General features: G+C 39.3%; 2 protein-coding genes and 1 pseudogene across 3 annotated transcripts in view; 2 read left to right on the plus strand and 1 right to left on the minus strand.

The window, feature by feature from the left end:
- Positions 1-19479, minus strand: LOC120526418 (gastrula zinc finger protein XlCGF57.1-like). Its single transcript, XM_039749589.1, has 3 exons — positions 19299-19479; positions 5233-5791; positions 1-2174 (listed from the first exon to the last, which is right to left on the minus strand). Exons 2-3 carry the CDS (start codon positions 5759-5761, stop codon positions 811-813), a joined length of 1893 nt encoding a protein of 630 aa, XP_039605523.1. The 5' UTR covers positions 5762-5791; positions 19299-19479; the 3' UTR covers positions 1-810.
- Positions 18831-25879, plus strand: part of LOC120526420 — a 12092-nt gene continuing 5043 nt past the window's right edge. The window contains exons 1-9 of one of the 2 annotated variants that reach the window (XR_005633149.1): positions 18831-19328; positions 19677-19853; positions 20274-20424; positions 20587-21837; positions 22189-22328; positions 22990-23194; positions 23341-23445; positions 23530-23723; positions 23802-23953. Coding sequence is in view for 1 of the 2 variants with exons in the window: in XM_039749590.1 (XP_039605524.1) it covers positions 21795-21912; positions 22189-22328; positions 22990-23194; positions 23341-23445; positions 23530-23723; positions 23802-23984 (945 nt within the window). In the remaining variant the exon portion in view is untranslated. Of the gene's footprint in view, positions 19329-19676; positions 19854-20273; positions 20425-20586; positions 21913-22188; positions 22329-22989; positions 23195-23340; positions 23446-23529; positions 23724-23801; positions 24725-25879 lie in introns of those variants that run through there. The other variant, XM_039749590.1, reaches the window with a different exon arrangement.
- LOC120526421 lies at positions 24045-24828 on the plus strand (annotated as a pseudogene).

The following is a 25879-nucleotide window of genomic DNA, read 5'->3' on the forward strand; positions in this document are numbered from 1 at the left end:
TGTTTTAAAGAAGTTTTAATGCACACGGGTTTAAGTGTGTTTATGTACTAATTTCACATTCATCTCCCTGTTAAAAATTGCACAAGGTGGACAACATATGGATACACTGTTGACCTAGTACTGAAAGTGTCATCCAGGAGATCAATCACATGTTGTAAAGAGTGACAATAAATCCGCTCTTCTTAGAGCTGTGGATCCATTCTTAGGTCTTTTCCAGTAGCAGCAAATAACCAAGTGTTACTTTTATGGCAGTTCAGAAAGTTCCTGCAGAAGACCGTGCCAAGGGTTCTGTTCTGTAAGAGAAACACATGCCCATCTGATAAGGCTTCAAGGAGGACGTGGAGGCATCCAGTCTCTGAATGGGTAGAGCTGGGGCCGGCGATTCACATGAAAACCTTATTGCTTTCCATGCTGCTGGCTAACAGCTTAGGTTTTAATTTTCAACGTTTGATTTTGGGAAACTACACACAAAAGTCGTAAAACAAAACAAGTGTAGAAAGGTACTAAACGTGGTGTACTTACTGCATAGCGGCTGAGTAATCAGCCTCGGACTAGTTTCTGACAGGGAAATGTGGCAGTCAATTCTTGATCTCCACTTGGCTTCAAAATATACAACTTGGAAAGTAGACCTCAGCACACAGGAGGCTTCATTTATGTTTAACTTCTCCTTTGCACTAATGGGTTCTGTTAAATGTCCCAAAAAACTGGTATTTCGGAGAGAACCGAATGCCACAGTCCACACAGGTATATGGCTTCTCTCCAGTGTGACTCGTCCCGTGTCTCTGAAGCCGTTTTGTTCTTTGTATGAACTCAGCAGTACGGCTTCTTCCCTGTATGAAGGATCTGGTGTCCAAGAAGACTGCCACGTCGAGTGAAGCGCTTTCCACATTCAGTGCAGCCATACGGTTTCTCTCCCGTGTGAGTGCGGATATGCTTTTTCAGATTGCTACTCTGGGTGAACTGCTTACCGCATTCAGTGCAGGAAAACGGCTTTTCTCCAGTGTGGATTTTCTTGTGCATCTCAAGTGAGTTTTTCCTGGGAAATCGTTTGCCACACTCCGCACAGCTGTATGGTTTCTCTCCAGTGTGATTTTGCTTATGAGTTAAAAGCTGTACCTTCTGTTTGAAGTGTTGGCCACATTCAGAACAGCCATATGGCCTTTCTCCAGTGTGATGTTTCATATGAGTGTGTAGAGAATCAAGTCGTGAAAACCATTTATCACATTCAGTACAGTGATAAGGTTTTTCCCCACTGTGAGTTTTCTTGTGCCGCACAAGTAAAGAGCCATGCGAGAATCGCTTGCCACATTCGGCACAGTAGAACGGTTTCTCGCCACTGTGAGATCGACCGTGAGCTTGAAGAGAACTAATTTGTGCAAACTGCTTGCCACACTGAGTACAGCCATATGGCTTCTCTCCAGAATGAAGTCTTTTGTGCACATGTAGAACGTTACTGTATGTGAACTGCTTGCCACACTGAATACAACAGTAGGGTCTCTCTCCTGTATGAACACGCATGTGCTCTCTAAGTTTACGTTGGCCTGTATATCTTTTTCCACATTCATGACAACAAAATGGCTTCTCTCCAGTGTGATTTCGTTCATGCTCTTGAAGGGAACTGTTTTGCATGTACTGCTTACCACAGTAACGGCAGGAAAATGGCCTCTCTCCAGTATGGCTTCTTTTATGCACTTGAAGAGAGGATAACTGTAAAAATCGCTTACCACATTCACTGCATCTGTATGGCCTTTCTCCTGTATGAATTCGGTTGTGTACAAGAAGGTGCTGCTTGTCGGCAAAACTCTTGCCACAGTGAGTACAACAGTATGGCCGCTCCCCAGTGTGAGATCTTGTGTGCACTTGGAGCCTGGCTTTGGCTCGGAATTGCTTCCCACACTCACTACAAGTAAAATGCTTGCTACTAGTGTGACTTTGGTTGTAGTCCATTTTATATTTATAATCTTCTTTAGAATCCGGACCTATATTTAAGGGCAAAAAATTTGCTTTCTGGGTCCAACAGGCATGAGCATCAATTCTTGTTAGTTTTACCACAGGGAAAAAAATGTCAGCATTTAAAGTGTGAGTGTGTACATAATGCTGGTGCAGTGGAGCTGGGTGATGAAGATGGCCCAGAGAGACCGGCGACAATGAGCATCTACCTTTGTCTTCTAAATCTGTGTAAAGATTAAAAAAAATACATAATTAATTACATAAGCAAACAGGTAAAACACTGTGGCATAACGTAGCAAGACAAAGCAGCACAAATTTCATATAAATGAATCAAAAATGTATTTGACCAGCTAACCTTCGCTTTGTAGTCTCAGTTTATAATTACAACAACAACAACAACATTTATTTCTATAGCACATTTTCATACAAACAGTAGCTCAAAGTGCTTTACACAATAAAGAATAGAAATAAGAAAACAAAATAAATCAACATTAATTAACATCGAATAAGAGTAAGGTTTAAATTATAGGGACCAGCATTTTAATAAAGAAGATTTTATTCAGTTTATTCAATTATTCAAATATATAAATTATATTTATTCACTTAGGAGATGCTTTTATCCAAAGCAGCATACAAAAGAGGTCAACATAACCAAGTAAACATCAGTCTGGGGGACCATTTTGAAACAAGTGTTACAGGACAAGGTGACAATTACCAAGTGAAGATCTCACAAGAAAATGCCAGCGAGTTACAGTTCCTTAGCTATAAGAGCCCATCAACAAGGCCATTATCAGCTAGACAGAAATTCACAGAACAAAGGAGGGCCTACAAGCCTTCTAAAACACAATGGGGTCAGAGATTCAGATGCAGATGGGCAGCTCATGCTGCGAGGCAGAAGCAACACATGAAGGGTCAGGAATGAAATGTGAGGCTGACCTGATCTGGCTAAAAGAAGTATAGGACTGCGGAATTGTCTCTATATACAAAGGAAGACCCAAAAAGTCCTGGAATCAGTCAAAAATGTGTGCTACTAACAGAAAGAATAGGCTCCCAAGAAACTGGGTGGTCTGAAAATGGTGGACTATCAGAAAGACAGTTGCGGAGTTAACTGACTAACCATGTTTTGCATCTCAGTTATCAGCTGTTGTTCAAGTAGGGCCCTATGATTTCCACAACGCAGAAAACGCGGATGGAATCATGGAATTAACACATAAAAACAGATTTTAGATTTAAAAACAAAAATGTGCAGAATTGAGACTGATGGGGTGACTGTTACAAAACTTCCCAATAAATTAAACAATTGACTAATCTGTAGTTCTGTCATTCAGATACCATTTTCTAGTTAGTCGTTTTTCAAGTGAACGCAATTCTTGTAGGAATCCAGCCGCACCTCTATGTGTTTGTGCATGTCGGTTCCTGCAGGTTTTCTCATTAAAGGCACACAAATTAGCTAGCTGCACAAAACAGAAATGTCGAAGCGAGCAATATCAGATACCCTAACTATGGAGAAAAAAAACTAAGAAACATGAGCTGAACTGCAAAATTGAGGGCACAACAATATCATGGTGACTTTTATGAATCTGGACAACAATTTTTCTGCAAATTTTGTCAGCATACCATAATACCCTTTAAAAAATGAACAACGATGTTTTTGGATTAATAAATGTTCTGCCTCATGGTGAAGAGGCACGCAAGGTCCACATTTGAATGAATGGAAACTCAGGCCAGAAGTGGGCAATATGCAGATTGATTTGAAATCCAGATAAAATTCTTCTTCCAAATGAGAATTTTACAAAACAATGTTTTAATTGGTATGCTAAACATTAGGCAAAAGCTTGCAAATATGATATGCAAACCTGTACACAGAAGCAGGAAATGTGATTTATAAAAATCTGAAAAGTAATGTCTTGGTGTATGGCTCTGTATACCTCCTTAAGAATATTATCTAGAGCGGTGAAGGACACAGTGGCTGCAGGTTTTCACTCAAACCCTTTCCTTAATTAGTGACCTGTTTTTGCTGCTAATTAACTTCTTTTGAATTAATTTTAGTTGACATGCTCTTGAAGACTCAGACCCTTTTATTGTTTCTTTTTCCTTAATTAGCTGGCAAACCAGTAATGATACAAAATGAGCCAAAACATGAGCAGCAAGCGTGTCCATCAAACAATATCTAAAAATAAAGAAAGATGAAGGTCTCAGGAACGTTGATCTGCTCAGGTCCCCACACTAACAGTGCTCTTAGAAAAGAGAAAAATCAACCATTTTGGAAATGTATACTATTGCACAATGAGAGCAGCAACAAGCCATGGAATTAAAGAATGGGTTTGATTAACAACAAGACTAAGTGCCTGATTAAGCAAATTGTTGGAGTGAAATTAGTTGGAGTTTGAGGCCCTGACTCAGTTGAACCTCTTTTGGCTCACTCACTTCACATTTCAGTTCTGTTTGGGTGCCATTTATGGAAAGAAATGAAGCAACTCGGAGGAACAAATCTTAAAAAAAACAAGTCAGTTAAAATTAATTCAAAAGAAGTTATTAGCAGCAAAAAAGGTCACTAACTAACAAAAGGATCAGAATGAAAACCTGCAGCCACTGTGGTCCTCCAGGACTGGACTGGACTGGACACCTGACCGAGGGTGCTGTGTGGTACCACCTGACTGGCAAGGAGGACAGGAAGATGATGTGTCTGGTGCTGTATTTGCTTGTCAGCAGTCAAGGAAGGAGAAGCCTGAGCAGCCAAGTGAGCGTAAAATTCTAAGTTGTATCGACTAAAGAAAAGTGAATACTGACTAGCGAATCCATTTCAGTAGCATGGAGATAACAAGCTATGTGACAGATAACAGAAATTCCTATCTGAACAATTAATCAGCACTTCATTTGTTAAAAATACATTTCAGTCTGAAACTTATATACAGTATAGATATCATTGTAATGGTAGCTACCAAAACCATCATGATTTTTAATTGAAATGTAAACTTCAGATAATCAGATTTGACCAAAGACCTCCTCCTACTACAGGCTGATGCCAGATTCTCTAAGATTGGCTTTTATTAACAACGGCTACCCAGCATAAAGGGAGCATTAGAAGAACTGTAGGAGGAATACATAAAAGTGGCAAGTGGGCCCAAACCACCTTCACTAAATGACTTCTCCTCCTTTGTGTGATGCAGTGGTAGTGTTTTTTTATAGAAGACTGAAGATGCATAAAGTTCCCAGAACCCATACAAGTTTGTCTGTCACTAAAAACCTCAATGTTCCAGACTTTAATGCTAGAATACTTACTTTTATTCAGCTGGAGTATGCAGGACTCCCTTTCCTTCTGCTCTCGTCTACAACAGCTTCCGTTTGTCCTCTTTTTTTCAGACCTCAGGGATTCCAGATTCAAATGAACAATATCTGGCAAGGAGGACTTTGCCTTCCTGTGTTTGGAGACTAAACTGCTCTGCTCCAATTCCTGTTCCAGACATCTTCTGAAGTGCAAAGGGTTTTCTGCCGCTGTATCGTCAAGCCAGTTCACAGCTTTTTGGTTCTGCATTTCGGGTCTAATGGATACCTGCTTGGAAGTCTCCTCTTTAATGAGGGGGGTGCCCAGATCACCTTTTTCCTGTTTGACGTAGAGATGTACCGGTTTAAAGTGGACCAACTCCAACTCACAGTTCTCTTCCTTGATTTGGACAGGTCTCTGGGGCCTGACATCCATTCCAGAGAGAGCAGGGTTGAGTGCCAAGATCTCCTCTCCTCCAAGAGAGTACCCCTGTTCATATTTAGAACCTCGGTCTGGAGTGCCATGGATGGATTGGCATAGCTCCATGTCACTAACTGCAATGAGGAAACTTCTTTGCTGCAAAGAAAAAGAAAATCCTTAAATTGCAACCTCCCAGAGAAGTTCTGACAAATGCTAAGTCACTGTGTGTAGTGCCATGGAATTTAGAGATAAGTTGTTGAGTCACCAAGCCTGCGGTAAGCCTCTACTTATACAGAACAGACATGATTACAGATTTTCATTTGAATTTAAAATCTGTCCAGACTAATTAGAACTAACCAATATAAATTCTGCCATTTTGGATTTAACTGAACTAGCAGGCAAGATGAATTCCCAAATGGAAGGATGCATTTGAACCAATTCAAATATAAGGACTTAGTGGAAACCTGCAAATACACGCAGGTCTCCAGTTATGAATTGTGTTCCTCCAAATTTTCGCAAACCTGCAATGAAGATGTCAGTAAATTGGTGGGGATGAATTAAATAAAAATGGCAAAAATACACAATGCCTTATTAGTAATCTAGCAGTTTAAAAAAAAAAACTAAGACAGTGTAGCTATGTTACGCTACTTGAAATAACAAAACACACTTTTAAACTAACTATATGTCAAGGTTATACTTACACCTCCTACAGTTTTTGATAATTGCAAAGGCCCTCAGAGCTGGAAATATAACAGGAAATATCCTCCGACTGCAAGATGTGTGGGATCACCCATAGAGTCCCCACCATCCCAGCAGAGGTCCTGGAGACAACACCATTGTGAGGCACACTTAGAACATTGAAAACTACAAGTAGCAGCTTCTGCTGACAAGCTAAACAGACAACTGGCTTAGCTGTGACCGAGCTTACTATACAGCCCTAAGTGCCAAAAGTTACATTCAGAGAAACACAAGCAAACGAAAAACTTGAAAAAGGTGACAAACTCAATACCTTACAATGCTTCAGCAGCAGTGACGGCTGCTATGGATTCATCCTCATCAAAACAAGTAAAAAATGGAAACTGCTGGTAAAAATCAATAGCAATTCAGTTACAGTTTGTGGCATCATGTGCTTATTTGTATCTTAATTACTGTAAGTTGAGACCGCCATAACACAAGTTCCAACTATCGCTCACCCCTGGGTTTGGTTTACTGGATAAACAATTTTAAAAGATTGTTATTTTCATGGGAATTGTTACATATGCATTATTTTCACTTTTACTAAAACTTTTGTAAAAATAATATTTGTCCTTTATTTCCGGCCCCGGGCGTGGTTAAATCTCTCTCTTTCGCAGGACGCATGACGCTGCTTGCGTTGTGAAGGGGGGTGGCTGAATGCCCGCTAAGGAGATGTATTTGGATCGTGTCATCTGGAGAAAGAAAAAGGAAGGATAGGAACTGGGGGTTTGGTACATCAGATAGAGACAGCATGCATGCAATAAAGAAAGCCCGCTCAGAAGAACATCCATTGATTTCCGTGTTCGTGTCTCCGACCACCAGATCACGAAACCAACATTTACACAATATTTAAGATAAACCTGAGCGATACCCATTCATACATCCAGTTTTCTGGAGCCTCGTCACACCTGCCGTAAAGTTTACACTGAACGGACACCTGGGGACCCCTTACTGCGATGGAGCAGCACTACCGCCACACTACTGTGCATGTTTAATACCTGCTTTAATGCATTTCATCATGAAAATGATATCAAGTATTTATCTTAGCATTCTAAATTTTCAGAGAGCAGGAATATCATGAAGTGAATGAATTCTGTGCGGTGATCGCTGCCTGCGCCTCCTCTTAATGAGGAGGAAGTCCGTTTAAGAAGCACGTAGTGATTAACAACTTGGTCGGGGAACATTTAACACAAAGCATTTAATGTACTACATTACCTTATGACGAGGTTTGAGAAAATCTAGTAAATCAAACATTGATTTTAAGATGAAGTTTAGTTTCTGAACATTCTACTTTAATGACAAAAAACTATGAGAATAAAATGGAAATGTCGACTTTAATCTCGACATATAGTTTTTTTTTTTTTTTCCCCTTCACTGTGGCCCTAATACGCTTCCATAGTTTTGTTAAAGTGACCCATCTGCCATTCCTTTTTGTGTTCATATCTTGCCCTGCCATATTGAATATCCAACAGGCTCTCACTTTCCCACTCAAAATTCTTATTTATAGGTACTTTTAAATTTTTCCCAAACGTTTTACCAACATGAGCAAAAAAAAAAAAAAAGTGTTCAGAAAACAACAGCCACAAACTAATGAAGGTGCAGCGTCAACTCCTCATGTGGCAATTTCAGATAAAGACATTGCAGAGGCTGGTCCATCAGCAGAAATCTCTTCAGCACACATTCTGCCAATTGATAAATTTAAGCACCGCTTACCCGGCATAAACAAACAATCGTTTAAAGATTTTGATTGGCTAATGGTCAAAGAAAATGGTATGTGGTGCTCACTGTGCATGAAATACTCAAACATACATCCCCAAGGAGGGAGTTACTTTGGGTAAACGTGCCATGCACAAGAATTCAAAAAGAAAGCTTGCTGGACCATGATAAAAGTAAAACGCACATCGAGTCATCTGCTGACCTTTTAGGAAAGTGTGTACTTGAGCAAACTGGAATCAGTCAAATTGAAAGGTCTGTATCCGTGTTAAATAACTTACAGAGAGATCTTTTGTGGGAGCTTTAAGATCCATGTATTGGTTGGCAAAAAATGAGTTGCCACATACAACATTGTTTGAAAAGCTATTGGAACACTGCAAAGAAATAGGATGTTCCTTTCTACAACAGCTCAATGTTGGTAAAAATGCACATTACACCTCTGAAAGAATAATGCAAGAGCTGCTGGATATCTTAGCATTGAGAAATAAAATCTAACATACTGAAAAATATACACGCTAAAACTTTTTTCAGTATTCTGTGTGATGAAACCACAGACATCTCAGTTGTAAAACAATTAATTATTTACATTAAATGTGTTTACCAGGTCACTAAAGAGGTCAGAATTAGTTTTGTATCAACCCGCAATATGATTGATGGCAAAGCAGAGACTGAACACACCGAGTGAGACTATGGACAATCTAAGCTTGGAAACTGCTAATCTGGTTGGACTAGAGTTAGATGGAGCGGCTGTTATGATTGGGAAACAGAAAGGTGTGGCACAACCGCTTAAAGATAAAACATCTGGACTCCTGGTCAACTGCCACTGTGTAAACCACCGATTGGCCCTTGCAAGTGCCCAAGCAGCTGCTGCTGTATCTTATTTAACAAAACTGAACGACATCTTAAGGAAGCTGTTCTATTTCTTCCAAAATTCTTCAGTTAGGATGGCTGGTTTAACAGAAATTCTAAATATTCTGAACATTCCCCAGATTAAGCTGAAAATGGCCAGTGACACTAGATGGCTGTCTCATGACTTTGCAGTACACTCACTACGATAGTGTATGATGAGTGTCATAGCTGCAATGGAAAGATAGGCAAATGAACAAAATGACATCACAGCTGAAGGATTAAGCAGATGCATAAAAATGTACAATTTTGTTTTCTCTCTGATGATGCTTTCAGATGTATGACCTTTGTTGTCCAACTTATCTAAGGCTTTGCAAAGGCAAGATGTCAATCTTACCGAAATTAAAACAATTTTGCTCGCCACAAAATTGTCCATCGTGGAGCTGAAAAACACTCTTGGGAGAGATTTTCAAAGCCTTCATCATTGTCTGGCAGAAGAATGGTCAGATCTCCACATTGTTTATACACAGAGTGATGTAATGTCATACAAAACTGCAATATATGATAAATACCTAGAGACAGTTGTCAAGCAAGATTCCCTGACATGCCAGTTATTTCCAGCTTTTCAAAAGTTGATTCAAGTGAGTCTGCTGAAATTCTTTTTTAACATTACTCCAAAACTGCTAGCCCTCTAGTTTTAAAATATGAAAGTAGCAGGCAAGAATGGACAGTTGCATCAAAAATGATCAGAAGTCAATCATACAAAGACTTCAGGCCAAAACAGATTTTACTAAAAATGGCAACGACATCAGAGCTCAAACAGTCGTTTCCAAATTTAGCCAGACTAGCTCATATTGGGTTAGTGATCCCAGTGAGCACAGCTGAACGTGAAATGGGGTTTTCTGCCCTTAAAAGGACCAAGACATGTTTGAGAAAGTGCATGAATCAAAGCACGCTAAATAATCTCATGCTGATCTCCTAGGAGGGCCCAGACACTGGGGACTTTGATTACGGGAAAGCTGCAGAAAACTGGGCCTCTAGGAAGAAAAGAAGAATAAACATTTAACTTAAGACACCTTCTGCATATGCAAGTTGGCTTTGAAGAATATTTTTTTAATCTTTCTTCATTAGGTTTCCCATACATTTTTTTCATTGTTTTCACTTTTCTTCCCAACAGCGACAATACTTGTGCCTCTTGGTTTATGTCATAACAATTGTTATTTAAATTTTTTTAATTTTTGAATTGGACACTTCTTAAATTTAATAAAAATATTCTGGCACAAGTGTCAAACCTTAAAAAAGTAAGTCATATTGAGTACTGGAAAATAATAATAATTAACTAATAAAAATAGTGCACATTTAATTTTCCCCACCACCAAATTTACCTGTCCCACCCTACCAGGCTACTTTTTCATGCCATCCGGCTGGAAAAAATTTCTGGGGAAAACACTGAACAGTGGTATAAACAACAAAAGGAAGTTAATCGACTGACATAGCGTGTACAAGAAACTCGAAAACTCAAGTTTACAAATTCGCACAGTGCCCGAAAAAAAAAAAAAGAAGTTGTCACATATCAAAGTCGCCATCAAAAGGCGAGTCATAGCACACTGTCTGAGTGTCATATTAAAGTTTATTAGGGTACAGAGAAAAAAAAGGCACACAGTGGGGAAAAAGCACAAAATGTCAACTTTAATCTCGAAATTTCCACTTTAATCACGTAGTTTATTTTGTCATTAAAGTAGAACATCATAAACTTCATCTTAAAATCATTTAAATTTATTAGTTTCTCAAATCCCATCGTAACTAAAATAGCATGTTAAATGCTTTGTTTTATATTTGATCTTCTATGTGCTCTATGTATGTGAATCACTACGTGCTTACGGGCTTTCTCTTCCACCGACAGGACACAAAATCCATTACATTCATAATATTACAGCTCTCTGAATAATTAAAATACTGAGATGTATACGTGATGTCATTTCCATGATGATAGGAGTTAAAGCATGTTAGTAAACATGGGAACATGGAGCAACAGTGATTGTTCACGTCTCACGTAAGATGCTTGCTGCGCCGTGTGCGACCTTCGATGAAATACTTTATTGCAGCAGTACTGTCTCTTTCAAAACGTACTAACCTGCAATTCCTGTCCTTCCTTTTCTTTCTCCAAATACCCAATAACCACACAATCAGCTCTGTAATAGATGTTAAGCCATCTGTAAGCTTAGAACGCCGATTCTTCAAAACTTTTAAGAAACTTTGAAATATGTTCATAATGTTTAATTATTCTACCCATCTATCCTTCCAGTGTTGCTCTAGCCACAGCAAGAATACAGCACGAGACAGGAACAATCCGTGAACGAAGTTAGATACTTTATTAATCCCAAGTTCCAGCTCCTGGCTAGCACATGGCACCGTGTAGTTAAATTTAAAGTTTTATCTGTATAATATAACATATTTTGCTGCATTTCATCTTAAAAACGATATCGTCATCATATGTAAATATGCACTTTATAAAGTGGCTCAGGTTGTGCAATATTATAAGTACAATCACCTCACTGTAAACTTGCAGTTCAGTTATAAGTCCTAACAGTTCTAAAAGGAGCACTTGATGACTGATGGAGTGCGTTTAGAGTTCTTGTGATGAAACTGTTTGTGAAGTGCAAGGTCCGTACAGGAAAGACTCTAAAGCGTTTGTTGGATGAGAGCAGTTCAAATAGCGAATGGCTGTGACTGCTTGTGCTTGATGCTGTATACCGATAATTCTCTTTCCAGTCAGCTGCTGCGGTGATTCACACTCAGATACAGTGATATAAATACTCCGAGTGGTGCAGTGAGAGGAAAAAGATGATCTGCTGTGGCAACCCTAACGGGAGCAGCTGAAAGAAGAAGAAGGTGAAGTGAGAGTAACAACGCTAAAGAAGTTATGGTATTTGGAATAGTTTGATCATTCCGCAGACCATTACATTGTTACAAGTTAATTACAATCAGATGCATTAAACAATATGTGGTTAATTTCAGTGTATTTATAAAGCCACAACAGGAATGTGGATCTAAAAAAGAAAGATAAACCACACAGGAACAGTAGCACTGCATGGACGCTGGGTGCCGCCAGCCTGCAAAACCGAGCGGAGAGCTTGAGTATGACAGTTTATGAGCTACCGTGGAAATGTATGTGGTTTTATGCCAAGTTTAGGTTTTACACATCGCGATTTGAACGTGGAAACCCTCTTATGCAACATTTTTGTGTGAACGCACCGTTTATATATGAGGCCCCTGGAATGGCAGCACCATGCCATGCAGTTATTTTTCCATTGGCGGAGACTGGAGACTATACAGGGTTCACAGAAAGTTGAATTCAGCAAAGAACAGAGAAATACTACAGTGTTCTGGACCTCAGAATGAGCTGAAGGTTCACCTTCAGACACCAAGCACAAGACAGGAGTGGCTTAGGGACAACTGTGGGAATGTCCTTGATAGGCTCAGTCAGAGCCCAGATTTGAACAACTCTGGAGAGTCCTCAAAATAGCTGTCTACCAAAGATATCCATCCAACCTGATCAAGCTTGAGAGGATCATTAGAGAAGAATTGCAGAAAATTCCCAAGTCCAGTGGCCTAATGCATAAATGGTGCGTACGCACAGAAATGCTGCATAAGAATGTTTCCATGTTGAAATCGCGATGTATAAAACCTACACTTGTCGTAAAGCCACGCACTTTTCCATGGTACCTCATACCTTGTCGTACGCAAGTTCTCCGCTCGGTTTTGCAGACTGACGGCACCCAGCGTCAAAGTAGTGCTACTGTTCCTGTGTGGTTACTCTTTATTTTCCTGACACGGCTTTATAAATCCACTGAAACGAACCGCATATTGTTTATTAGTGTAATGCATCTGATTGTAATTAACTTGTAACAATATAATGGTCCAGGGAACAGCCATAGTATTCCAAATACCAGAACTGCTTTAGCTTTGTTACTCTCACTGCACCTTCTTTTTTTAGCTGCTCCTGTTAGGAGTTGCCACAGCGGATCATCTTTTTCCATATTCCTCGATGAGCCGATCGGAAAGAGAATTATTGGTATACAGTATCAAACACACGCTGTCTCAGCCACGGCAAAACGTTTCAAAGCCTTTCCTGTACGGACTTCGCAGTTCAGAAACAGTTTCATCCCAGGAACTCTAAACACACTCAATCAATTGCCCCTTGAAGAACTGTTTGTACTTATAAGTAGAATTACCCCACTGTAAACTTACACTACAGTTATATTACACAACCTGAGCCACTTTATAAAGCGCGTATTTACATATGATGACAATATTTTTAAGATGAAGTGCAGAAAAATATGTTTATTATACAGATAAAACTTTAACTTAATTTAAATAATCTATATTCTTCACTGGGACTGGCGTGAAGGATAGAATAATTAAACATGTACTATGAAGATATTTCAATGTCCCTTAAACATTTTGAAGAATAGGCGCTCTAAGCTTACAGATGGCTTAACGTTAATTACAGAGCTGATTGTGTGGCGATCGGTTACTTGGAGAAAGAAAGCAAGGACTGCACGGGTGGCCATGCCAATATATATTGAATATAACACAGAAAGAGAAAATGACGACACAGCTAAAAACGCAGCGGCAAATTTCAAAACAAACGTTAAACGCTTGTGTCATGAGCACGAGACAGCTATGCAGTGTCCGAAGCGGATGTGGCCATCCACCGTGCAGAAGACACCATATTGACATTGGTGAGCGAAGAGGCCACCAATTCTCTCTCTGCCCAGGGCCGCCACAAGCCTAGAGCCACCCCCGAGTACTGCTGCAATAAATAATTTCATCTAAGGTCGCGCACAATCACTGCGTCGTGAAACACATGCTTAATAACGTGCTTTAACTCCTATCATCATGAAAATGTCATCACATATACATCTCAGTATTTCAGTTATTCAGAGAGCTGTAATAGCACAAATGTAATGGACTCTGTGTCCTGTTAGAGGAAGAGAGCCGGTTTAAGAAGCAAGTAGTGATTCACACACATAGAGCACATAGAAGATCAAATACAAAACAAAGCATTTAACGTGCTACTTTAATTACGATGTGATTTGAGAAACTGGTTAATTAAATGATTTTAAGATGAAATGTATGATGTTCTACTTTAATGACAAAATAAACAACATGATTAAAGTGGAAATGTCGAGATTGAAGTTTACATTTTGTGCTTTTTCCCCTCTGTACCCTAATAAGCTTTAATATGACACTCAGACAGTGGGCCACGACTTGCCTTTTCACGGCGACTTTGATATCTGACAACTTCTTTTTTATTTCCGGCACAGTGCGACTTTGTGAACGTGAGCTTCCAAGTTTCTACAACACGCTATGTCACTCAAACTTCCTTTCTCTTGATTATACCATGGTTTATTTGAACCAATTGTATGTTTTTCCTTTGCCTCCATTCGGTGTTCGCTGAAATTCTTTTTTTCCCCCGTGGTTTTCCCATTGCCCTTTCACAGAAGGCTGAGCTTCAGGGCAATTTATATTGATTTGCATATTCAAATAGGTGTAATTCTGGGAGGAGTTTGGGGCGTTACATAAAGCGCGTGCACGAGCGTTACTTTTCACACTGACCAGGTTTTATGGAGCAGAAGAACACGGAAGTTGGTGTTCGCACAGATTCCTGCATCTGGATTTTTCTGTGCGTAATCACATTTCGGCTTTTGTGCTTACGTCATGTTAGAGTGCGAATTCTATGCACGGCGTTATGCATGAGGCCCCAGGTGTGTAAAGCTTGTCACGTCAAACCCAAGAGGACTCCAGGCCATTATCAATGGTAAAGAGGATTTGATGAAGTACCGAGTCAAGGGTCTGAATACTTGTAATAATCAAATAGTTCAGGCTTTTATTTTTAATACATTTGCAAAAATCTCTCTATTATAAAAAAAAAAAAATCTTGGGAGGCAGACTAGACGTGGTTTTCTTGGAAGACAATTTGATGTCCCGCGAGAGAGACTTTAACGTCACGCGAGACAAGATAATGAGACAACATTTAAAACAAGTTCACGGACATCTAACTGAACAGTTGTTGGAATGCTTTTGGCAGACACACTTCATGTGCTCACATCTCTTAAAACAATGAGAAGCGACCAGGCGAACATGCAGCTCACCAGCAGCAAGCCAGCGTTATCCATCCAGAGAGAAAGAGATTTCACCACACCCGGGGCTGGAAATAAAGGACAAGTATTGTTTTTACAAAAGTTTTAAAGTTAAAGTGAAAATAATGCATATGTAACAATTTCCATGAAAATAACAATCTCTTTAAATTGTATATCCGGAAAAACCAAACCCGGGGGTGAGCGAGCGACACCCGCTAGTGTATTAAAAAATTAAACTTCTTACTTCTGTGAAAAGGATCCAATGCATTTTTAGGCGAGTTGATATACTTTTGATTTTTCCTTTTACTGTCCAGTTGAAATAACTGGAGCACCAATAGTTTTCACATTAGCCCGTTATCTTTTTTTGTTACATGTATTGAAAATATGAGTGATTAGTAGCGATAGTAGTGCTATTTTTTTATGTAATTTTTGTGCAGTTGTGTCTGGATGAGTGCTACAGACTATTATTCACATTCTTTTAGCAACATTGTGGATGTTATAAAAATAAAATGTAAATGCAGTCAAGTGTGTGCCAGAGGAGAGACAAGGATTTACACCCAGTGACCAAGGTTTAGTCGCAAAAATCGGTTACACCTTCCTAATAAGATTTTAGAATTACGATGACGATTACAGTGCATCGATTTAGGAAAAGTCAACAAATGTACAAAAATGAAAAAAAATTAAAGATTTTAAAATATATTGTCATGGGCCGCTGTACTTCTATCGTTAAGAACTTAGTATTATGGGAAAAACATGCATAATTCTAAACTTCTCTATGTAAATCTCACACTATACTGCTCTTTACTAAACACAGAATAACAAAAACTAAAACAATTTAAACCAGGAGACGCAAACAACCAACTTGGAAATGAAAACCTGCAGCCGCATAAGGGGTCTACTGGAATTGGACTGAAGACAACCAAGATAAACAGCTTACAGGTACTCAAGGAAACATTATGTAAAGTGAAAGACCATACAAAATAAACCCACAAACTGCACCATAAAAGTAACCAAAATAAAAAGCAGGAAAATGAACACAATTTACATAATTGTAAAGAAAATAGAAAAGACTGCTGAAAAATTTTGAAGTCGCACCTTAAAGAAGTTGATCAACAATTGCTTGTGATGGACCTTCAACACATGTTGGCGCTACAAAATACAAAATGAAGACATGTGGCAAAAAGCAGGACAAGAGCCAGTTGCCAAGCAAATCTGAAGAAGAAACTGGGGCTGGAAAGGACATACCCTCTGGGCACCAGCTTTCAACACCACCTGGCAGGCTCTGCCCTGGAAGTCTCAATGAAAAAGGAAGAGAGACGCAGACAAAGAAACAATTGGAAGCAAGACACAGAACGACTGTCCTTGTCAGACAGGCTTAGTTTTGCACCAGGAGGTGGTGTAAAGTCAATGATATATCAGCAGTGCTTTACTCTGCACCAGCATCTCCCCTTCACCATAGTCAATATACCTGTACAGTATGCACACAGTCAGTTCAGACCACATTAGCAATCCTTATTTAGAAGAACATTGTGTCCGTTCACTCCTCAGACCCACTTCTATGTATGCCCATGTGTATCAGCACACCAACAGAACTACAATTGGATTAACAGCCCCAGATATTCAACATGCACAAAACGAAACACACCGACAGTTTGGGTTTGGTTTTTGTTTTTTTAATTACCAATTTAGGCACTGGGTAAAGTAATCACTACTGGAGGACTTCAGTTACTAGTCCCATCCGAACTGCTGAAATGACCAAATTTTACTGACATGCTAATTCTTCTAGTCTAACCTGGGGTTATTTATTTATTTTTACAGAAGGTAAAAGTATCCAATAATATTTACTGAGATGTGAATGTGCAGCTCGTGAAAGAGGAAAAAAAAAAACCTGCAGCAGTTCTCTGATAATTACTTCACCTCCTGTTGGAAAACTAATCCCAAACAAATAGGATTTAATAGTGTGGCACCAGCTTAAAAAAAAAAAAAAGAGATGGAAAAGATGGCCCAGAGCCAGACTTACTGGAGAGGCGTCATTGACGGCCTACGCTCTCTACATGGAACAATGGGCTAAGTAAGCTTACCTTTTAATAAAGTTACCATTTCCCCCCTTAATTTTATCCAAATAGTGACAATTAACAACGGGCATTGCCAACATGGGAGCAAATGACATGCTATAGAGGAGAAGCTACTTCAATTATATTGACTTGTGTGTACTAATTAGTAAGAGGAGGTTTAAATAAGCAGAACAAAATCTTATAAAGCAAGATAAAGAATTCACCTCAGCGTAACACACAAACATACTGCCTATGGTACATCGCAATAAAACTCAGCAAATCCACTTTGTAATTTCTGGATTGACAAAAAAAGGGAAGAAAATTGAAAATAACAGTGTGACAAAGTCAAGGATCCAGTGCAAAGCAGACGTTTCAGTGGTTCATATGACTGAACTGCACAGCCAGAGTTAATCTTAGTACTATAGTGTGGTCCAGATCTAATTATGCAATTTTCATTACGCTAGAACTTCAGTTTATTACATAGAGAATTCACAAAAAATTCTTTTTGTTGCCGATAGATGGCAGCACCTGCCCTGCATTCCAAAATGGCTGGGAGACGGTTGTCAGTTACACAGCGGGTGCGATGTGTTTGCCTTTTCATAATTAGATCTGGACCACCTTGTATTTAGCACGTACATGAATATGAAATGGCAACCTCAGTTTAGCATTCAGTGTCACTGGCACTCGCGTCTGCACTGCTCATTACTAAGGTTTAGCACATGGATATAATGAGGGGAGTAAGTGCCACAGATAAAGACGAATAAAAAAAAAAAAGTGTTCAGAGATTAGGCAAAAACAGAAATCTCTCACTATCACATTTCTCTAAATGCAAAATAAGGAAACTTTTTAAATAAGGAATTAAAATGCAAAAAAAAAATACTCAACTAATTAAACAGTGAGGTCAATGAAGCAAGTGATTAGTCAAATTTTTTAAAACAAAATTCTGCACTGACAGCGGTACTCCAGGACAGAACTCACAGACTAACACAGATTTGAAAATTAAGCAGAAGAATCGTGCGCTTCACCCAAAATTGAATTGGTAGCCAATGGAGTTATAGAACATTAGAAACACTGATGAAAACTGGCTGATTAGCCCAACAAGCTAAACACCAAGTGAAGATGGAAAGGTCCCCTAAAGAGGACATTCTTGCTAACAGCTGGAGGATGGCACATCTCCACTGACAGCTGCTCTCCCTTTCTGCCTGTGCGCTGCTCACTTATGACACACAACAGGCCACACAGGTGGCAGATTTTCATTCCAACTGTATACCAGTTCTTAATATTCCCAATTGGACGGCTTATTTGATCTCTCTTTGTTCTCCAAAAAACCTCTAAAGATTTTCTTTCCCCCCTCTGTCATTTCTTCTAAAGATACTCTAGTTAACATTTACATTTATTTACTCAGCAGATGTTATTAGCAATTCACAAAAAGGTCAACATAATTGAGTAAACATTAGTCTGGGGGAGACTATTTGGAAACAGTTGTAACAGGACAAAGTGACAGCTAATATCAGACAGAAACTCGCCAAACAAGACAGTCTTGAAACGCTTCTTATACACATTGAGGAAATCATCATTTTTATTGGAGTTGAGCAGCTCGTTCCACCAGACAGAAGCTACGCGTGAAGAGAGTCTGGACTGAGATTGAATACCACACAGAGGTTAAAAAACACAAACTTGGCACGAATTGTAGAATGAACCAAAACGCACAAAATCAATTAGCTGGAAGGAAGACTGGCAAACAAGCACAAGCTTCTTGTTAATATATGAAATCGAAAACTATTGGGTACTCTAAAGGCAATCCAGAAGTCAAAAAGGCTGTCGTTAATGCGGTTCATATGCACAGTTAATGAACGTCTCTCTCTTTTATGTTAAAATCAAAAGGGTCACCTCATCACTGACGATTTGCTTTATGAGAAAGAAATTCCGTCTCCTCTCCGTAAATAAGTCACATTAACTCAGCTGCAAATCCCGCGGCCTTTAAAGTCATCCCGTGAAGACGGAGCTCCTGAGCGCGGCCTCTCAATAAACGCCAAGCGCATACTCAGAATACCCGGCTCTCCCTGCCTCAGCCGCGTCTCTTACGGGTAACAGACCAGTAGGCGCCGCTGCACATGCTGACGGCTCCCGGCTGAACTCATCTGCAATTTCTAGAAATCAAACGTTTACCCGAAATACCTGCACCCGCCAGCGCAACGGGTGAGTCGCTTTTAAAAAGCCCAATGCAGCGAAGACAAAGCCGAGAGGGGAAGCGCGGGCGCGGGCACGGCCTCTCCAGCCCTGGCTGCGCGATTTCAAAGGCAGGCGGCCGCTCCGCAGCTGAGAAAGCGCCGACGTGCACCCTGTAGGTATTTGACAGGATCACCGCACAGTATCGACACGAACCGCAGCTTCGCTGAAAGACTCACCCGTTTGTCCGGCCGGCAAACCGGCTACTGCCGGCTTAGAAATCCCGCCAGTAGACTGTCGTGTTCGCGCTTGCGCACTCGCGTGTTCTGGCTTCCTGCCGGGTTAGTGATAACACCAATCAATTGTATCCGGCTGCAGGTCGCAGACTTGGCCTTCCACGCCCCCGGCCTTCCACAGCTGCACGCCCACGACATCACATGGTATTAAAAATAGAAAGAGAAGAGCAGTTGTACAGTTTTTCGAAAAGGAGCTGAAAACGTTTACGGAATAATGGCACAACAAAATCGGGTATGGACTCACAGAATAAAAAGCTCGGTATGTTTATAGAAACTTCAGAGCCATTAAACAAAACTAATGTACAATTATAAATAGCGTACGCTACGAATCCAAGTGTTTTGTGTTTGTCATTATAACATTGGCTAGATGTCCAATTTTAAAACATATCGTTTTAATTAATTCTTTTCCTTTCATGTATTATTTGTTTTAAAGAGTCATGTCTTACTATTTCAGCAGTATTAACGTTTGAACTTATTTATGTGATGTTATGTAGTGTATGTGCAGTGTGTAGTGTACAATAATGAGAAGTATATGTGTATCGTCTTCATTAACGTTTGTTAGATATTTAACTTGAATTTTCTGTAGTTGAAGTGTTAAGTTAGCTATATATTTATAAAAGAACGATAGCGCTTTCTGCCAAATTAGAATTACATATTATGATTGTCTTGATTTCCACAGCCACATTTCTCAATTTATGGAGAGAATATAAAACCAACACTGATTAAATATCACAATATGTACAAGTGCCCACTTTGCAAAAAGAAGGGAGACTATAGCATCATGCAATCTCACCTTCAGAGCCATGAAGACCATGTTGTAAATTATGCAGGTAATTATGCCAGTTGTGTATGCAAGTGCGTTTAATTTAAAAAAAAAAACGGCAATAGGCTACTTTACTTTCAAGCAATATTGATTGTTAGATGTTTGAATTCGAGCTTTTCAAATAAAGTTTCAAGAGCTGAACTAATCCTGCTTTTCCATTGTTTGGTAGGTTTTACTATCTACAGATGCAACACAGGGTGTGTCACAAGTGGCCATTTCCATTGTTGTTTGTGTTTAAAAGTCATTGTCAAAAGACAAAGGTTTTTAACTCACTTACAAAAATGTCAAAAATTGGTCACACCCATGCCCACCAGAGAGACTGCTCCCGCTGTGCCCACCAGAGAGACTGCTCCCGCTGTGCCCACCAGAGAGACTATCCCCAGTACTTCTCACAAAGAGACTGTGCCCTCCATTGCCACAATCAATGTCAGTTCAGCAGCGCCTGTCACTAGTTTTAGAGGGTCACAAATTCTACAATATGCAAAAGAGAAGAAGATATTTTGTTCTTTTTGTAATTTGAGGTTGTACAAAAAAAATCTCAAGTTACATATGAAAAGACAACATTCCTCAACAAACATTGAAATAAATGAATATAACAGGATTCTTTCGGTTTGTATTGATTCTAGAAGGGGCATTTTTGCAGTGGTAAACACTTCCACTGGACCTAGATACCCCATTCATGTTGAAAAGTGCACATGGGGAGCTAAACATGTTGTGATCTGCGAGTTAGAGAAATGCAAACGAGCATCAGAATTTTCTCAAAGGAGTGGATTCATGGGATTTGAATGCTTCCATCTGAGGTCTTTGGCCTTCTCTCCAGTTACTGCTATGTCAGACATTACACTTCAGGAAGAAGTATTAACTAGAATGATACAAGCAAAATGGTTTGGTAAAGAGACAATGAAAACTTGTTTACATCGTAAACAGATGGCAGAAACACAGCAGACGCCATTAAGTAAAGAGATTTCTCTTGTAGAAGAAAAATCACAAGTATATCTATCAGTGTTTGAACCACGTATATCATTCAGGTCTCGTTTGGGGAGGGTGATGGTCCATTATAACAAGAAATTTAATATCTGACACTGTGCCTCGTGCAAGCCTGTATCTTCATGTATACACAAGGCTATATTTAAATGGCATTTATTTCAAACACGCCCTGAACACTTTAAAGAAGTTAAGACAACAGGAAATGATGTTTTTGGCTCTGCCACCATTTACAGTGGCTCCTATGATTCTGAACAACAGTCATGTGATGTTTTCTGTCCTTCTAGAGGCCATTTACTTGTGAGACTTGTGCAGTACATTCAGAGGAATAAAACAATCCCAGATGTTTTGCCTTGTGAAGTTTGTGCCACACCAATAATAGGTGACTTCCCAATGCACTTGATTCCATATGAGACATTTTGTGCCCAGTGCCCTGGTAAGGTTCCTTTGTCTGATCCAATTCCTATTACCCATAAAGGAAAGATCATCATGTTCTCTGGTATTGTTACAGGTTTGTCAAATTATGCTTTAAACAGTTTTTTGTCAAATATGTAAGTATTTTTTAAGTATTATTTGTATTCTGTTGTTGTCTTTGAGCTCTTAAAATAAGATTTCTTATTTATTTATAACTATAGCACCTCCATGTGTACAGCTACCTATCAAGCTTATTCATATTGTACTTTTACAGTGACTTTGAGTACCGAGAAAAGCACTATATAAATTGTAAGGAATCATTATTATTATTATGTTGAATTATTTCTGCCTGCTTTTCTTTCTTTTTTTTTAGATGTTTCCACATATTACAGACGACGTGGACTTTGTGACAGTTTCTTCCGTTATCAAGAATGGAAAGATGGCTTACATAATTTTGATGACCATATCATTATGAGCATCCATCCGTGTCTTTTTTTGCGTAATTCAATTCAGGTACTTTACCAATCTAAATAAAGGCATTCATCTCAGTAGATTTTACCAGGTAGAGTCAAGTACACAGAAGATTTTAAAAATAATAAAAACCTAAAGCATATAGTCGAAACACATTATAGCTTAGTTTTACATTCTTAATGTAATGGAAATACTTTACTGTGTTGATCACTTACTGTGATTACTCCCTCACTCACCTGTGCTGCCCACCTGGCCATGTATACTAGACATTGTACTTAATCAGCATAAGACAGGAAGTCGATAAATTATGGATGGAAGCAAAGACACATTATTTGCAGTTATACCTTTACCCATAATTGTAACTTGAAGGGTTTATTACAAGTGCACTCCATTTGGACCCATAAATGCACTGGGCCAAAATCAATGGGGCTTTTGTATTCACATAGAGGGAGTGTCCAGTTTAATATCAACCTTGGATGATTTTATGAGTACACAATTGTTTTATTTTTATTATTTTTCTCATAGCAATGTAATAAAGATATATGTAATTTACCATTACATTTTAGCATTACTGTATTTCATACTGGGAATGCTGTCTGTATGTACATTGTGACCGCTGAATTTTAGAAAAGTTTCTGAAATATATATACATATATTCTTGTCTTAGTGCCTGAACCTGTTTTTTTTTGTTCTCCACATTTAGAGTCACACAGCTGTTGAGAGGGTCATAAGCAGCCTTGAAAAAACTAATGAAGTGCCCTACCCAAGTCATAATGCCATATTGCATGCATACCTACATTTTGAGGCACTGATGTGCCATGATTATAATTTCTCTTGTGCGCACTGTGGGCATCATCCCCCTATTGTTATCATGGACTTACACAAAAAGGGTGTCTTTAAAATGGCTGGTAAGGACATCCTGAGTCCATGCATGCCTGGTTGAGCCGTTCTTTGCAGAGGACAACAGGACTTCAGTCCCAGTTTCTCTGCTCAAGGGATAGTGTGGCAATAAAAAACAATGAGCCATTATAATAAAAATATATTTTTTTTTCAGCAAGTGACGTGAAAGAACCCCCACCAGATTTTAAAGGGGAGGTGGACATGGAAGACTATTGGAAGTCCGTGGAAAGAGAAATTCTTGGTAGAGGCTTTGTGAAATGTAAGCTCATGACATTTTTACTTGTTAACAGCTGCCTGAATGTAATTTGAAAGGGTCGATTTTGAAGTCTTTCCCTTTTTCCAGGCAACCGTGATAGTCCTTTTGTAATTTTGCCAAGTTACCATCAGTGGGCACCCTGGATAGGACCCCAAACCAGAGCAATTCACATTGTTGCTAACACAGAGTATGCTAAAGTACATGTGTCAAATAAGTCCCAAGATGAAAGTGACATTGATATTACAGAGGAGCGTCTCCCAAATGAAGTCATGAATTCAAAGGTAAATTACTATACACAACAGTATGAGGAGATTTTGTTATTAGAAGGTGCTACTTTCTCATTATTGTCATTTCTAAAGGTTAACCCCATCCGAAAGCTTTGTAAACAATGCAAGTTTGACTCTAAGGGCTCAAAAATGGATCTTGTCCTGCGCTTAAGGGCAAAAATGCAAACTCGAAGCACATATGACAAGGTGTTTCAGAAGGTTTGGGGTGCATCAGGCGAGTGGAGGTTTGTTAATATGTCTTGTTTTTGGTGTTAAAAGCTATTTATATCTGATGATTTTATATACAGCAATACTTATGCTGATTCTGTTTTATGTTTGAAAAGGTGGCTGGGCAGTGATCATGTGTCCATGTGGAGTAGTCTACTCTGTTAAATTCAACATCAGGGCAGAAAGTCCAAGAGACACTGCTGATATGTTGCTGTCCTGGATGCATTTTCCAAATGTGGTTGTTTATGACTTTGCCAGGGGTTTGGTAAACCACTGCAAGGTGCGGGAGCCAGAGAGACCTTTATTTAATCCAAATGAAGGACGACTAGCAGAGGCAACCTGTGACAACATTGAAATGGCAGTTAAAGAAAACTTAAAAATAAATTTGCCATGACTCAATGCTAAAAAAGTCACACCTGATTTAAATGGTCATCCTGTCACAGGATCCACTGAGCACTATGCTCTGTATGATACATTCCACCAATACAACACAAAGGATGAGAAGGATGCGCTGAGAAGAATTTCATTGGTTCCAGAATTGCAAGGGTGGATAAATTCTCAGAGGGCAGAGTAGTTTTTTGCAGAGATGCGGAAAAACAATTATTTTCGGAATATGCTCTCTCCGTCTGCTCATGTGTTCCTGATGAGATCCATTATACATCAACACAATCAGAAGGCACTGGCTGAGCTGAGAAAGATTTGTCCAGGGAGTAAAATTGCCTTTGATTGTACTGGAAAGGCAGATCGATCGATCTATCTATCTATCTATCTATCTATCTATCTATCTATCTATCTATCTATCTATCTATCTATCTATCTATCTATCTATTATATAGTGCCTTTCATATCTATCTATCTATCTATCTATCTATCTATCTATCTATCTATCTAGCTTCTTTAGCTCCTTCTCCTCCATCTCCATCAGCTGTTCATCAAGCAATCACATACAATACAATACAATACAGTTTATTTTTGTATAGCCCAAATCACACAGGAAGTGCCGCAATGGGCTTTAACATGCCCTGCCTTTTGACAGCCCCCCAGCCTTGACTCTCTGAGAAGACAAGGAAAAACTCCCAAAAAACCTTGTAGGGAAAAAATGGAAGAAACCTCGGAAAGGCAGTTCAAGAGAGACCCTTTCCAGGTAGGTTGGGCATGCAGTGGGTGTCAAAGGTAGGGGGTCAATACAATACAATATACAGAACAGAACAATTCCTTAAGACCGCATAATAATAAAAATTTTAGAAGTACGGTTTAACAGTAGATGATATGACATAATTAGGTTTGGATATTTTTAGAGTCCTGGAGACCTCATCCATCAGCTGCATCTCCATTTGGCCATGCCACGGCTGAAACGTTGCTCCGATGAAAGGACCCCTCTTTCCCATGATTCCTGTGATCCTCCATCAGGGATGACTTTACCATAGGCAGGCAAACAACTTGGCAGGTGGGCCGTGGCACCAATGCCACATTTGGGTACCGAGAAAAGAAACAGAATAGGTGAGGGTTAGTATTCAAATATAATTATCATGTTACTTATGTTTAGTGCTAATGACTAACAACAGAGATGCAGTCTGTACAGTTAATCAGCAGCTCTAGTCAGGATATGCTAAACTGAAGTAGTGAGTCTTCAGCCGGGATTTAAAGGCTGAGACTGAAGGGGCATCTCTTATGGAAGCAGGAAGACCATTCCACAGTTTAGGGGCCCTGTAACTAAAAGCTCGACCTCCCACTGTTATTTTATTAATCCTTGGAATCCTAAGCAGACCGGCATCTTGAGATCTTAATGTGCGCTCAGGTTTGTAAGTCATGATAAGTTCAGACAAGTAAGCGGACCTTGGCCATTTAATGCTTTATATGTTAAAAGGAGGATTTTGAAATCTGCCCTAAACTTAACTGGGAGCCAGTGTAAAGATTTAAGAACTGGGGTTATGTGTTCATAT

Source organism: Polypterus senegalus, chromosome 3 (genome assembly GCF_016835505.1).
Source record: "Polypterus senegalus isolate Bchr_013 chromosome 3, ASM1683550v1, whole genome shotgun sequence".
NCBI classification, from domain to species: Eukaryota; Metazoa; Chordata; class Cladistia; order Polypteriformes; family Polypteridae; genus Polypterus; species Polypterus senegalus.

Bases quoted from the DNA above. Each gene is read 5' to 3' on its own strand.
- LOC120526418 (XM_039749589.1), bottom strand. From the start codon at position 5,761: ATGGAGCTATGCCAATCCATCCATGGCACTCCAGACCGAGGTTCTAAA. The intron at 2,175-5,232 runs GTAAGTATTCTA...ATCTTTACACAG, and splicing joins CATACTCCAGCTGAATAAAA to ATTTAGAAGACAAAGGTAGA.